At 33.4% G+C, this 15,499-nt stretch overlaps 2 protein-coding genes across 4 annotated transcripts; one reads left to right on the top strand and one right to left on the bottom strand.

The window, feature by feature from the left end:
- Positions 1–3,547: 3,547 nt before the first annotated feature.
- LOC107859311 (pyruvate decarboxylase 1) lies at positions 3,548–7,319 on the bottom strand. Its single transcript, XM_016704276.2, has 7 exons — positions 6,606–7,319; positions 5,783–5,946; positions 5,090–5,651; positions 4,829–4,917; positions 4,561–4,678; positions 4,098–4,286; positions 3,548–3,989 (listed from the first exon to the last, which is right to left on the bottom strand). Exons 1-7 carry the CDS (start codon positions 7,074–7,076, stop codon positions 3,819–3,821), a joined length of 1,764 nt encoding a protein of 587 aa, XP_016559762.1. The 5' UTR covers positions 7,077–7,319; the 3' UTR covers positions 3,548–3,818.
- A 2,685-nt stretch (positions 7,320–10,004) lies between these two features.
- On the top strand, positions 10,005–14,592 carry LOC124896000. Of its 3 annotated transcripts, XM_047406899.1 has the most exons (7): positions 10,020–10,215; positions 11,060–11,507; positions 11,584–11,710; positions 11,817–12,095; positions 13,356–13,453; positions 13,932–14,051; positions 14,134–14,592. In XM_047406899.1, the coding sequence occupies exons 2-7, from the start codon at positions 11,068–11,070 to the stop codon at positions 14,153–14,155; spliced, it is 1,086 nt and encodes a 361-aa protein (XP_047262855.1). In that variant the 5' UTR covers positions 10,020–10,215; positions 11,060–11,067; the 3' UTR covers positions 14,156–14,592. The 3 variants fall into 3 exon arrangements, with proteins under 3 accessions (XP_047262853.1, XP_047262855.1, XP_047262854.1); XM_047406897.1 differs by lacking the exon at positions 13,356–13,453 and having other exon boundaries at positions 10,005–10,215; XM_047406898.1 differs by lacking the exon at positions 13,356–13,453 and having other exon boundaries at positions 11,138–11,507.
- Positions 14,593–15,499: the final 907 nt, after the last annotated feature.

Here is a 15,499-nt window from a genome sequence, read left to right as displayed (position 1 = left end):
AATTGGTTTAATATTGGACAGGTTCTATGGACTTTCCTTGATGGGGTAGAGTTGGGTATGTCTTCATTCCTACATGTGTTGATTGCTTATTCTGACGGGCTGATTAATAAATTCACTGCTAACTTCTTCTCTTATGGTTTTGAGAAGGAAAATAATGGAACTATTATAGTTTTTGCCCCTGGAGATACTATCTTGGATGTGATTGATATCAATTAGATGAAGCCTATTAAGTTCAAGTTGTCATTACTATACACTATTGCTCGATTATGTCTACTAAGTTGTGATACAATGGAGGTTCTTCCCTTTTTGTTTCGGTTATATCAGTTGTTTCATGGAGCTACTGTTACTGTAGTCTATGTCCAACAGGAAGAAATGAAGTATCATTTTGTAGTCTCCATTGAGAGGAATGAACTTCTTGTGTTACTCTTGCCGCATTTAAACACTTACTATGTGCATCCGCTCAGGATTTTTCCTTTAAGGATAGTCAAACTATAGGAAGCATGACGGGTGTTGTGGCAGATAAAGATCAAATAAGATGTGAAATGTCGACTTTTTCATGATCCGGAGGTTCAGTTTTAGCTGTTTGCACGCCAAACATATCAAGTTGAGTCATTCTGAGGAAATAACTAACAACTTAAGAGGACGGTTGAGTGACAGCAAAGCAAATAGACGTATTTTTGTGATAAACTAGTTGGCTCAGTCGGCATTGCTTATTCTTCTAAAGCTTACTTCGGAAAATTTCCTTGAAAGAGTGATTAAGTCTGTGTTCTGCTCGTGTAAACACATTCATGGGCTTTTGCAATTTCCGAGAGGAAAATTGCAATCTTCCCCTCTCTCAAAACTTCAATTCAAAAAAGAAGGGTATACAATTGCATCTCTACAGTTTGAAGTTGCTTCAGTTGTTGAACACTGGCTAGAACTTTTTCTAAAGGCACGGACTTCATTTCTGTCTTCGACAATTGTCCACGATAATATTCAGCTCTGGATTGATTCAATTGAACAAGTCGTTCACCCGCAAGTTGGTTATTGGCATTGGTATTTTTGTGGGTGCTCTATACTTCCTAAGGAACAAACCAAATCATCAACTGCTAGTCAAGTATTCTACAATGACCTTGAGGACAAGGTCGATTTTAAGTGGGAAGGATTATCATGACCTGTATTAATGGTCGTGTGAGAGACATACATTAGGGTCACGTGATAGGTACGGACAATCCACTTCAATATAAACACAGTGAACTATTGTGAAGGAGGGAACAAATTATTTTGGTAAAATCCCAACGATCTCTTCCTCTCATTCTCTCATTTCTCTCTCTTCTTCCTAACTACTTCTTCCTCCTCTCGACTAATTCTATCCCTAATCACCATTGAAGGTGACGATTGGAGCTTCCATGACGACTTATCTCTCGTAGTATCCAATTCAATTTATCAATTGTAATAGCTAGTTTGTATTGAATTTGAATTAGCAATAAAAATTTCCCTTTCACGATTTTAATTTTTCTTTCATTATCAAAGTACATAACACCGGGATAACCCACCTAATCCCTCCAATCAAATGACCCCATAGAGTAATATCATGAATAGTTTAGACAGACCAAAGGCAAGATGAAAGAAGATTCCTTGAATTAATGAAAGAAAGACCAAGATGCAAAAAGGGTATCATGTATATTTGGTGTTGTAGCTATCAAGCAATCAAATCAAAGGGATTAAAGAAAGTTGGGTAGTATTTTCAAAGATTTTGGATATTTTCAGTTAGTACACAGGATCTAGAAAACAGTGATTGTAACTTAGGTACATCATGTGTAGCTTGTTAATTAAACACTGATAGCTGTCAGTTGTATTGACAAAGGCATTCAATTTAAAAGCAGTGTACAATATAATGCATTCAAGTCCCCAACTGCTAGCCTCATTTATTTACCTAAAGTAGTTTGTTAATTCATAAGTAGTAGCACTAAAAAAAAAGATTTTACTCATCATTAGTACATTCACTTGTTCCAATTGGCTGATCTTTTTCATCTTTTTTTTTTTTGTGTAGCAAGCACCTTTCCACCCAGCCACACAAGTACGTCTTACCCATACGGGACATTGCAAAATAATTAGAGAAATATAGCAACATAAAGTGAGGATCATCAAGGTTTTTCTAGAGGGTCAAAGATTCATATGTCATCATTAATTATTATCCATATATAACTAATAGATTTAACGTACTAGTGTGATTAACCTATTATAGCAGGCCAATTATTACTATTTTTATCGGTTTACCAATTAACTCTTATCAATTTACCTATAAGTATCCTTAGGATTAAGGTTAAATACCACTAGTAATGCTATGTCAGTAACAACTTTTAATAGGTTATTACTAATATTTATCATGGAGATTTACTAATCTTATTACTGACTTAATTGTGTAAATACAAATATCATTTACCAATACTTTCATTAAATCATTTAATTATGTGAATATATTTTATAACGTCGGTGCATAAAGGTTAAACTGAGTTTTTTAACTATATTTGGTAAACTTGCTACATATATAGTGACTCCGTGGGTTTCATGTGTGTCTTTCCATTCAGCAATGATGGGTGATAGAAAAATAGAAAAGGCTTTTTTGAAAAGCAACTTTTCCTATTCATGTGGCCCCTTAATTTCTAAGTTGAAAAAAGAGGTGCACTTAATAGTAAAGGGGTTCCCAGCATACGTACCAAAATCATCAATATAATAACGTTTGATTTATTGGGAATTTACTTAAAAGTTTAATACATACAGAAATACCAAGATTAACAAACCTAGCTAGAGTATCATTAGCATGCTCACATTAAATATGACGGAAATATATGTTTTTTTTAGGATGCTTGTTTCATTTTTTTTCTTCTTTTTGTTATGTTTCCTTTAATTTTGATTGCAAGAAAACGTTGTTGGCTAAACATATGTTTTTTAATGGAAAGAAGGGAATTGTTGGCTAATTTGTTTTTGCTTTGTACTCGAAGAATATGAGAATATGTCGAATTGGTTGGGATATTTGTCTATTTTTTTTAACATATAAAGATGGAAGCCACGTGAGAAATGGAAATGATCAACATGAAAAACATGTGCAATAATTGAGCCCATTTACGTGAATGTTACACTTGAAGCAGAAGAATGGGCGGAGCCACCTTTAGCGAAGGATGGTCAGATGTGAAAATTATGTGGTGAATAGAGGTTGAATACTAACCATAATGAGTGTATATTCAATTTTGCACACTCTTAATGTAGTTGAGAATAAAATGTGCACGCCCTTCATCAAATTCCTGGCTCCGCCACTAAGGACAAGAATGGAGAAATAAGATTTAAAAGTTAAAACCATGTTCCTTGTTATTACTTATAGAGGATTACGACTCGAGAGAAATTTAAGAATAATGTCTCAATTCATTAACAGAAAATTGGGGGGTATATTATATACAGAAGCAAAAGAAGAAACAACTTGAGTTGTGTCTATTAGAGCATGGAACCTAGGAAGATGAGAGGCTTGGTGAGTGCCAAGTTGAGTATGTTAAAAGTGAAAATATGATAGTACTTGGTAATTAAGGTGTTATTATAATGGCCATACAAATCCTGAAATTCCATAGTGTTGAGAAGTTAAAAGGCTGTGTTTTGCTTATTTTTTTCAACCAGGATACAACATTTGGTACATTTTATGGACATGACATTTCTAAGTTGTAGAATACAAAAACAGGAAATAACTAAGGGAAAGCAATCAAGTTCACAAGCCCTTTCCTGGACCAGCTTGCTGATTGAAATCGATGCTTCAAGCCTGGTACTTTATTTTGGACAGCGATAAATTGTTACTGAGGATTAGGAGGACGGCTATTAGCTGCAGAAACACGGGATCCCCATTCCAAAAGCTCTTTGCTAGTATCATCCTTGTGCACAAAGACTTCAATGAAACACAAGGAGTCTTTGTGTGTGGTTGTTGCTGTTGCTATCGCCTCAGTCAGATCCTCCTCCGTCTTTACCTGAAATAGCTCGTCCCATCAATTTCTGTGTAGGTGCATGTTACATGGAGAACTTTCTCAAACTGGAATAGTGGAAGATGTTACAATAATGTTTTCGTAAAAACTGACCTTTGCAGTCCAGCATTTGCCTTCACCATTGTGGATAGCATTCACAAGACCAGTGTAGTCCCAATTCTTGATCACATTGTATGGGCCATCATGAATCTCTACTTCAATGGTATAACCTCCGTTGTTGATGAGAAAAATAATACTCTTTTGTGCACATCTTATCATGGTCGATATATCTTGAGCAGTAACCTATGTGTGCAAAAAAGAGTTTTATCTTTCTCAATTATGTTTCTCATAATTCACTTTAAGAAAGCAAGTGAAATGGTTATTATACATAAAAACGTTAACTACATTCCTCCCTATGAATATATTTTGGAGAAAAATTACTATAACTTACGTCCATCATTTGAAGAGCAAGGAATTTTTTTTTTTATGTGATCAGAGTATGCTGCATCTTGAGCAGCAGAAAAATGAGGACAGTTAAGAGATGATTATAAGTTTAGAACCAATATGAGCAACTGACCTGGAAGCTTCCATCACCAATGCAGGCAATGATGCGTTTATCTTTAGCAGCCTGAGCATAACCAAGAGTGGCACCGACTGACCATCCAATGGAACCATACTGCATCTGGAATTCAAACCTGAGAGTATTTGAATAGAAATTTATCTTAATATAGCTTCAATCAGACTTCATGAACTGTTATTGAGATTGATACAATGTCAAGTTGTCTTGTTCTTTCGTTACTGCTCCTCCTATGCAGGATAGAATAAAGTTGAAGAGTCAAGCTTACCCGCAATTTTCAGGAAGATGCAGCTTCTGACAATTGAACCACGAGTCCCCTGTCTCTGCAATCACTGCAGTGCTGCCGCTCAGCATTTCCTGTGAACGACAAACCAAGTGAACAAATTAGAACTTCCAGGGAACATAAAATTTCCTCTTTCTATTCTGTTGTAGTTAGCGTCACGAAATCTTATTTATTGTTAATAGATCACGTAACAATTCTTTTCTACAATGCGTTCTTTGTTTACCACAATTTATAATCCATGTTTACCTGAATGTGCTTGAAGAGTATATTGACTCGAAGAAGTTCATCCTTCTCACGTTTTAATGCAACACCTGGAGGGACATAAATACGATGATGATTCTCCAAAGCAGTGCTATTTTTCTTCAGTTTTTTCGCCAATGCACTCAAGAAATCAGTCATGAAAACCCAACCAAAGGAGGGTCCATTTCCAATAGTCACGCGATTCGGTTCAACAACAATCAACTTCTCCTTTTTAATCAGCAACGAGTATCCAACAGAGCTGTAGTCATTGAAGATAGGGCCAACAAAGACATAAGCATCCGCAGATTCAACAATCTCCCCACAGAAACTAGAGCTCACTGCTCCCCAGTAAGTCCCAATGAAACTAGGGTGGTGCTCTGGCACCAGTCCCTTGCCTGATGGCATTACTGCCATCGGATATCCACAGGCATCAGCAAGTTCCACAAAGGCCTTTTGTGCTTTTGCCACTCTTACTTTGGGACCTCCCACAATAACCGGCTTTACAGACTTGTTCAAGAACTCAGCTGCTGCCTCGACTGCTGCTTCTAATCCTAGTTGATTGCTGACCCTGCAAATGCATTTCCCTCTTAAGACAACAGCGTAATATACAGTACATTCTTTCGCTAAAATGGGATACGAATTATCGTTTAGTCGGGAAGTGGAAAATGTATGTACATGAAGGAACGGGGAAGAACATACTTTGGAGCAAGATAGAAAGGAACAGGCTCTCTAGCAAATGTGGGGTGAGGGATCCCAGGCAAATTACAGCCTATGCTAATGTATGCTGGCTTGCTCTCTTTCAAAGCAGTTGAAATTGCAGTATCAATCAATTCATGTGCATCATCCAAGTTATTCACCACTGCCTGTTACATTACACCAACTTGATTACTTCCAACAAACATCAAACTTAAAAACTCAATTCCATTAAAAGCAAATTCACTGGACAATTCCAGATACATTAACAATGATACATAAGCTCAATTATACCGTCCATAGCAATTTACCTAAACCAATGCAGAAGAACTAAACTAGCAATAATTCTTAGTTAAACTGTTTCTACTCAAGAATTAAGCACATACTCCCTCTGTCCCAATTAATGTGACAACCTTTCCTTTTTAGTCTGTTCCAAAAAGATTGGCACATTTCCAAACAATTTATTTAACGGCACCAATATCCCCATTCTACAGTTTTGAGTCCCACTTAACATTTTATTGTGAAGAAAAATCAACTAAAATTAAGCACACAAGTGACTTTGGTAATTTGGTAAACATAACAAAAACTCCCCTTAGTCGTTAAGCTCCGTGTGACTTTAATAAGGGCAATTTGGTACACATAACAAAATCTTTCACAAATTTCTTAAACTTCACGTCTGATCAAAAGGTGACACGTAAATTGGGACGGGGTACATACTAATATAGTATAATGATTAATGAAGTGAGAGCAATTGTCATCAGAAAAGCAAAACTGCAGCACAAGGTACAACAGTAAAATGAAACATATGCAGGGAATATATATGAATTACCTGAGTACAAGTAACAGTTTGAAAACACCTAAGTTCCTGACTAAAATCTGGTAAGCCAATAGTATGATGCAAAATTCTGTTAGTACCATAATCATTCGAATTCGGCCCACCAACAATACAAATGACAGGCAAATTCTCACTATACGCCCCAGCAATAGCATTAAGCACACTCAATCCCCCTACAGTAAACGTCACCACACATGCTCCCACCCCTTTGGAACGTGCGTATCCATCGGCTGCATACCCAGCGTTCAGCTCGTTACAACAGCCGATCAAATTCAGCTCCGGCTCAGCTATCAGATGATCCAACAACGTTAAGTTGAAGTCACCTGGAACTGAAAACACGTCCTTCACGCCGATTTGTACCAGCCGACGAGCCAAGTGCCCACCCAGAGTTTCGACTCCGCATGATGAGCGCGCTGGAACTGAAGCTGAATTAGCCGTGGAGCCCATTGCGTTGTTACCATCCATTTCTGAACTTTTTTAACCCAAAAAAAAAAAAAAAAAAAAAAAAGAGAAGTTATAGTGCTTTAATTTGTAGTAGAAAATTGATTTAAGGTTGTGGTTATTGAAGATTGATGTGAATTGTGATGAAGGGTGTTATACAAGATCATATATAGTAGTTAGTAGTTATCACCATTGGGGTGATGGTTTTGAAGACAGTGGGCAAGAGAAAAAAAAACTGCTACTGTACAGTGTACACTGCATTGACAAAATACTCCCTCCATTTTGTCACATTTAAGAATATAAAAAAATTATATTTCTATTTAAAACTATTAAAATATTTTTTAATAACATATTATGTGAAAAATTAAAATTAAACGAATTACTAAAAAAAAAAAATGACATAAAGCATGCTAAATAAATTGAAACCCAATGAATAGTATAATTGGTGGATTATTTAAAAAATGATTCTCTTTTAGGGAAAAGAATTGGTATACTTCTTTTGATTGAATTAAATATTATATTTATGTACCTCTGGGTTTGATAATGGAGAATATAGTATAAGACCGCTTTAGGAAAGGAAAAACAGTTTATAGGAAGAGAAACAGAGGCAGTCTTGGTTTTCATAATAAACAAAGTGTATAATTTTTCAACTTGGACGACTTGTTAATTGATTTGTCGTTTGGCATTTGGTTTTTACTCTTGTTCAATTACAACAGGTAGTATATTTATTAAATTTAATCGAACCTAACATGCATCGTCAAATCAAAACTATACATGCGCCACATATACTTACGTAAAAGTATTAAACACCCATCCATTCATTTTTACTCTTCTCATATAATTAATTTGACTAATATTTCTAATTAAATTAAATTAATATTTAAAATTTAAATATTTAATAATTATAATTATACAAAAAATACTATAAACTGCAATCTCTCTCATATTATATCTTAATATTGCTTCAAATTTATGAAATTTAATTCTCGTTAAGTGATGTAATAAGTAAAAGTGATGTCAAATATTGTACACAATTTTAATTACCACAAGCGTATCACTTCTACAAGTACTTAATTATGCACTTAATAAGCATAGTTTGGTGAATGAATTGGACGGAAAGAATCAAATCGAAACAGATTCAGTAATTTGTCATCTTCTCTTTTTATAAAATTAAAACTTGGATGTTTTTGTTTCCTTTTCCTAAAATTCTTTCTTTTTCTCAGCTTTGCGCCTTCAAAGGACAAAATCCATTTCTTCCAATAACATATTCTTTCCCATTCAGGGTGTAATAATTTGGTACGAGTGGATTTCTTTTTTCTTGAAAATAAGTCTACTGAAAAAGAATAATAAAGAGATGTCGATAGACATTGAATTTTTGTTAACTCTACAAGAAAAATTAAATTCTTGTTAGAGTTCTTCAGCTATTTTATCCTAAATTTAACTTTGTTGGCTACTCTACCTAAACGTTAAATTACACCTATATAAAGGGAGGCAAATATTCCTTTATGGGGCATCTTCTCTTAATCATTCATAAACGATTTTAAGAGAGTTAAATTATGCATATAAACTCACAATACGCATATAGGCTGCCCCATTAAAGATAATCTAGTGAAGAAAAAAAATCAAAAAACGTTTATGCCTATATAAACTCATGGAATATCACAAAAGGATAAAAATCTTCTCTTCTTGATAATCAAATACATTAAGAAGATCCACAAATCTTTCTTTCATGGAGATCAAATTCAAAAATTCTACATTCAGAAAATACACCACTAAAGTTCTTCGAATTACGGAGAAAATCCATGTCAATTCAAATATTTCTATGTTTGAGAAATACGCTACTGACGATCCTCAAATTACGGATAAAATCAAGAGAGAAGAATCAAAGAAGGAACAGATCGCACTACCAGAAATTCGCATTTTTTCGACTGAAAATTTCCGACTGAAATAAGTAGTCAGAAAATTTCCGACTACTTCAGTCAGAAATCATATTTTTTAATTTTTATATTTTACAAAATATTTTCCCAATACTATTTGTGACAAAAACAATCAGAATATTTGGCGGCAAATTTCGGAAAATATATATTCCGACCATAGTAGTCGGAAATATAAATAATTCAATAAATTATTTATTTAAATAAATTATTAAATATAGGTTTCCTACTACTATAGTCGGAAATACTAATAAATAGATAAAATTAATGACTAGTTTAATATATATCCGACCACTTTAGTCGGAAATATAAGTAATTAAATTAATATAATGCTTAATATAAAATCAGTCTCTAATACGAAAATTAAATAATTATTTAAATAAATTATTAAATATATTTCAGACTAATGTAGTCGGAAATGATAACAACTAAATAAAATCTATAATTAATTAAGTATATATATGACCATTGCAGTAGGAAAGATAAGTAATTAAATAAATATATTATTAAAAATATTATCAGTTCCTTATATGGAAATTAAATAATAATTTAAATAAATTATTAAATATATATTTTCTACAATTATAGTCGAAAATAGTCATAAATAAATAAAATTAATAATTAATTAAATATATATCCGACCACTGTAGTCAAAAATGTAAATAATTAAATAAATATATTAGTAAATGTATAATCAGTTTGTTATATGAAAATTAAATATTTAAATAAATTATTAAATGTTTTCGACTACTATAGTCGGAAATAGTAATAAATAAATAAAATTAATAATTAATTTAATATATATCCGACTACTGTAGTCGAAAATCGAAATAATTATATAATACTAAATATAAATACCAATTAATTTTTGACTACTTCAGTCAGCAATTTAATATATATCGACTACTGTAGTCGAAAATCGAAATAATACTAAATATAAATATTAATTAATTTTCGACTATTTCAGTCAGAAAGTAATTAATAATTAATTTAATATATATCCGCCTCTCACTGTATTAGGGTTTACAATTTTCCCAATTTTATTTCACGCCTCTCACTCTCTCTCTCACTACTCACTACTCAAATTCAAATATTTTGCTCTTCGAAGGTCAAAATTTGCTGTTGTTGAAAGGATCAAAATTTGAAGGTCAAAAAATTGTGCTGAAGATCGAAGATCCGATTTTGAAGGTTAAAAAATTTACTGAAAATCAAAGGTCAAAAAATTTAAGGTAACAATTTTTGCTCCTTCTCATTTGCATGTTCAATTTCTGTTTTTCTTCTTCAATTTCTGTCTAAGCCAAAACATTTTACTGAAATTTGTGTGGATTTTCAAGAATGGAAGATTTATCTAGAAATTAAATGGAGTTGATGATGATGATTATGTATTATCTTTCCAGAAAATAAAGAAATTGATTCTATCATAGTTGGATCTGTCCATTCATTTTTTCACTAACTTACTCACTCATATCAAGTGTTTTACCTTCTAAAACAAGGTTTAATTTGCTCAGCCAAAAAAATAATAATAAAAAAAATCACACTGTAATTTTTGAAATGCTGATTTTGGTGATTCGAGGGTAATGCCAGTAAAGTATGTGGTAAAACGAGATTGCCTGTTAGGATTGCCTTTTGACTTATAATCCATACATCAGCAATGTTGATGGTGCAAAACTATTGGTGAACTTCATATCATATACTTTATTTTTAGAATTCAGTGTTGAATATTGATGCATGGAATACTCATGTATCTATAATATATCACTACAGTGCTAAATGTTGATGCAAGGAATACACATCTGTATTTGTAATATACTTTATTTTTAGAATTCTGTGCTGAAATCTGTCATTTTTAAGTTGAGAAGTCAAAACAAGGAGTTACTTTTACTAGTGTGTATTACATGATAAACACATTTGTTTTGCAATATGGACTGTTAAAGGTACTTATTCTATATCAGCAAGTTGAATTTGTTTCCTTTATATGTAAAGAGTCAATGGTTGAACTTGCTCTGTATAACCAGTTCTTATATACAACTAATTATTTTATATTGTGGTTCTTTTTTTCATGTGCTTAAAAAGGATAATCAATGGCATCAAAAGGTCTTGGTAAAGGACGATATAAGAAAGGTAAGAAAGGGACTGATAATCTTCTCGCAGGTCAATATACACCACCACCACCAACTGTTACCACAACTTTTCAACAAGCTACTACAAATATTCTTCCTCCTCCAAGGGAAAATATTTCACTACCAAATACATTTTTCATGCCCCCACCGGCCCACCAGTTCCAGCCCTTTTCTCCCCACACTAGTCTGCATAGTAGCTCTTCATCTGTACCTTCAACATCATCCACACCTAGTCTTTTTGGATTGAGAATTGAAGGTGCTAGCACATCAACATCGCCATTCATTGATAGTGATACAGCGTCTAATGCTACAGCAGCTACTTCCCAGTTTCCAAAATTTAAAGAGGTAGTAGAATATGAAGACAACGACAGACTAATTATCTCTCCTGATGGTGGTAATGGGTAAGTAAACCTTATGTTTTTCTGTAATTTTTGAAATTTTTAAAAGATAAGATAATTTAATATAATTTTATTGCAGGTTCATTCCCGCATCTAGCGGTGGACATATGACTATAGAAGCAATTAAACCATTTTACACGCAGCCGTGGGGTAGTTGGAATGAGATTAAAAACAACGTCAGAGTTCTTATGTGGAACCAGTTTGTGGTATAATCAAAATCAAAGAATTTAACATTTTAGTATGCTATCAATGATGAATTTATCGTTGTATCCGTCAACTCATTTCATGACTTTAGATTAAACTATTTTGCAGACAAAGTGTGCATGGAATTCTTGTTATGAAAATGAAATACAACGCATTTTCAAGTTCAAAGCAGCTCTACGGATCAAAGAACACTTCTATGAGGCTCGGAGGAGCTTGAAAAAACCTGGTTGGCTGAATGCTGATGTGTGGGTCAAGTTCTTGGAAAAATGGGATACTCTTGAATTTAGGGCGAGGAGGGAATGGACAAAGGCAAATAGAGCGTCTCAAATGGGTGACTCATTGCACACAGGAGGTTCGATGAGTTTCGCTACCCACCGACGAAGACTGGTAATATTAGCTTAAATTTTTTATTTGTTCAATTTAGTTCAATGTTTTAAATCGTGATATAGTGAAGCCGTGTGGGGCTCTTTCGATTCACTATTGTTGTTATCTTCTTGTTGTTGTTCATCTTGAAGTCTAGTGAAGCCGTGTGTGGCCTATTTCGATTCACTAGCATTGTTGTTGACATCTTGTTGCTCTTTTTATTGCTTGTTTCTTTTGTTGTGAACTTGATCATGTATTACACTGCCTAATGCTTTTAGAAAGTAAGAAGAAGAGAATTAGTGGTTTAGTTAGATAGTTCTAGGTCACAGTTGCCTTAACTGCCATTATTTGGACTGAAAGGGAGCTAGAGATTGCTAACTCATTTGGAGTGCAGTAACTCCACCTACGCATTTATAGTATGGCTGGCTGCTCAGGGAAGGTTGTTTACCCAGGAGAGACAACTAGATGCTTCTTATTTGATACGCAGGCAGTGCAATTGAATCAGCACTTGTTTGTCGACTACACTTGGACTAAACTAGCAGGGATCCCATTATGCAATGGGCTGGAAATCAGGTACAAGCCGGAGAGGTGATAGCTGGAATTCAGGTACAACACTTAAACTAAACTGGTAGAGATTCTAGAGACCTTTTGCTCTTTTTGTAACATTGGAATGTGGGTGGCGGTAGCCTCCCTGACTGTTATTTTCTATAGTGATCGACCTCCAACATATATGTGTTGCAAAACACAGTCATAGTAGATATGTTTAGTGATTTATTTGATTGAATTTCCTGCTCGAGGGACAGTTTAAATGAGCACGTGTTTGGTTCATTGATCTTTTGAGAAGTAGCCCCCTGGTTCCCTTGTCTTAAGACACTATATGCCATTCTGATTTGTGCTTAATTTTGTTGAGCAGATTAGTTAATTGCTATTTCTTTAAAAAAAGTCGAAGGCCTGTTACTTGAATCAAATAAGGTCCTGTATCTAACTTGATTGATTATTTATGTAATGTGCAACTCTCTGTTCAATAACTCATACATGCTTCTTTATTTCAGATATATATATCAAGTCCCTTTTTCTTTGTTTCCATTCATATGTACTATATATTTACTTGTATGCATATGTATATTCTTGGCCATCTGTTGTCTTAGGTTTTTTGAAATTAGTGAGTCAAAGATGGAAGAATATGTTGATACATGGTATCAGAAATTAAAGGAAAGTTATGGGAAGGAAAAGATATCTGGTAAAGTTTACTAATGTCCTTTTTGTCTTGGAAAAAAAAAACAGGCCTACAGCTTCCATGACCTTGTCCAGCATTCTTGGGGAGTAAGCAAAGATAGCTCACGGAAAGTGAACGATAAAGGGAAGCATTTTGGTCATACAAGGTACTTGAACAATGATCTACTGAGGAAAGATTCAGTAACAATGTCTGATGAATGGAAACTAAATTACAGCCAACACATCATGGGAATGATATTGACGAGAAATATGCATTTCCTTGGATAAGAATTGTAGCAAATCTTCCAATTGAGTGGAAGGACGGTCTTAACATGGGAAAGAGTGGATCAGGGATGAGGGATGGAGTAAATGTACGTATTGACGTTGTAGTTATAGAGTAAGAAGAGAAATTTAAAGAAGATAGATTTACTTAAACTGTCTAAGAGATGTACAAGTTCTATGCAGCTGAAAAACCTGGTTGTTTCACTAGTGACTGTTTCACTAGATTTACCTATAGGTGCAGAGTTTGTTAAGCACTATTTGTTTCCTGCAGACACACTTGCATTATCAAAGTACTACATCCCCGGGGTTGCTGCCCGGACTTGTCTTCATACTTGCATTGTCTTTTTTTCTAAAATTTTGCAGGAATATGAAAATGGGGGGAAAAAGCACCCTTTTCTTGAGGTCTACGAAGAGACGCATAGAAAGAAAAACAAGGACGGTACAAGAGGAGATTGGGTCGAACTGCGTGCTAGGATTGCATATGTAAGATAATAACTTTTACATACATTGTTTTATTATTACTCAACTTTGCTTGTTTACGTACTGACAAATAATTTTCTTTCAGGAAGAATTTCAAGAAAACTTAGAAGAGTGGCGGAAAACCCAACCTACTTCAGAGGATGGTACCATGGTCCAACCATCATCTGCAGAGCTGAATAATATGTGGACGACTGTGATAGGTGGTCCAAAGAACGGTAGAACCTACGGGACAGGGGATCTCCAATCTTCGAGTACTCCTTCGTTGTTTCCCAGTTCCTCCTCTACTTTGCAAACTATGGAAGAAATGGAAGCGATGAAAAAGCAAATTGTGGAGTTGACGCAGAAATGTGCAGCTAATGATGCTAGGTTTGCTAAATTTGATAAATTGGAGGAGTTGGTTAAGAAGCACATGCCGCAAATATTTCGAGACGAGGAAGATAATGAATCTGATGATAATTAGATTGTAGTTATTGTTCTTGTTTTTGGTTGTGACATTTACATGTTTAAACTATTTGATTTGATGTTTATTTTGAATGGTTTAAAATTGTTGTATTTATAAATTTTTGTCGTGTTTGATCCTGTTGTGAAAAATACATTAGTTATGTCATTTATAATTTGAAAGCAGTGTAAGCGAATGTAAAATAATTATTTATTAAATAATAATAATTATTAAATAATAACAATTATTAAATAATTATTTATTAAATAATTATCTATTAAATAATAATAATTATTAAATAATTATTTATTAAGCTTCCGACTAAAGTAGTCGAAAAATTTATAATTACTAATATTTATTTATTAAATTTCCGACTACTCTAGTTGGAATAATTAAGATTATTAAATAATTATTTATTAAATATCCGACTACAGTAATCGGAAGAATTAAAATTATTAAATATTAATTTTCTGACAACTTTAGTCGAAATTTAATAAATATTTATTTAATAATTATAAAATTATTAAATAATTATTTATTAAATTTTCGACTACAGTAGTCGGAATTTAATAAATAATTATTTAATAATTTTAATTATTTCGACTAGAGTAGTCGGAAATTTAATAATTATTAAATAACTATTTTTTAAATATCCGACTAAAGTAGTCGGAGATTTCCGACAACAATAGTCGGAAAAGTTTTTCCAACAAGCTATATTCCGACTACCATCATGCAGTCGGATAGTAGTCGAAAATACCTTAATTTCCGATCACTTTCCGACTACATTGACCGTCGAAAATTTAATGTTTTCTAGTAGTGAGATTTGTACCCACTTCGTTTATCAATAAGAAAAAATCATGTTTCTTCATATTTTTGCTTGTGATTGTAATTTATTTCTGTCACCATAAAAATTTATTGGAAATAATATCATAGGCTTTCAAACGCATGACATACATACATATACATACATATATATAACCATGATATGAAATAAGTCAATAAAGTATAAATT

Source organism: Capsicum annuum, chromosome 2 (genome assembly GCF_002878395.1).
Source record: "Capsicum annuum cultivar UCD-10X-F1 chromosome 2, UCD10Xv1.1, whole genome shotgun sequence".
Lineage (NCBI taxonomy): Eukaryota > Viridiplantae > Streptophyta > Magnoliopsida > Solanales > Solanaceae > Capsicum > Capsicum annuum.
The sequence above is the reverse complement of the archived record's forward strand: the minus strand, read 5'-3'. Positions and strand labels throughout refer to the sequence as shown.

Bases quoted from the DNA above. Each gene is read 5' to 3' on its own strand.
- LOC107859311 (XM_016704276.2), bottom strand. From the start codon at position 7,076: ATGGATGGTAACAACGCAATGGGCTCCACGGCTAATTCAGCTTCAGTT. The intron at 4,918-5,089 runs GTAAACATGGAT...TGTCGTTCACAG, and splicing joins TACTCTTCAAGCACATTCAG to GAAATGCTGAGCGGCAGCAC. The intron at 3,990-4,097 runs GTCAGTTTTTAC...GAGCTATTTCAG, and splicing joins GCAAATGCTGGACTGCAAAG to GTAAAGACGGAGGAGGATCT.
- LOC124896000 (XM_047406897.1), top strand. From the start codon at position 11,068: ATGGCATCAAAAGGTCTTGGTAAAGGACGATATAAGAAAGGTAAGAAA. The intron at 12,096-13,931 runs GTAATATTAGCT...AAAATTTTGCAG, and splicing joins CTACCCACCGACGAAGACTG to GAATATGAAAATGGGGGGAA. The intron at 14,052-14,133 runs GTAAGATAATAA...ATTTTCTTTCAG, and splicing joins TGCGTGCTAGGATTGCATAT to GAAGAATTTCAAGAAAACTT.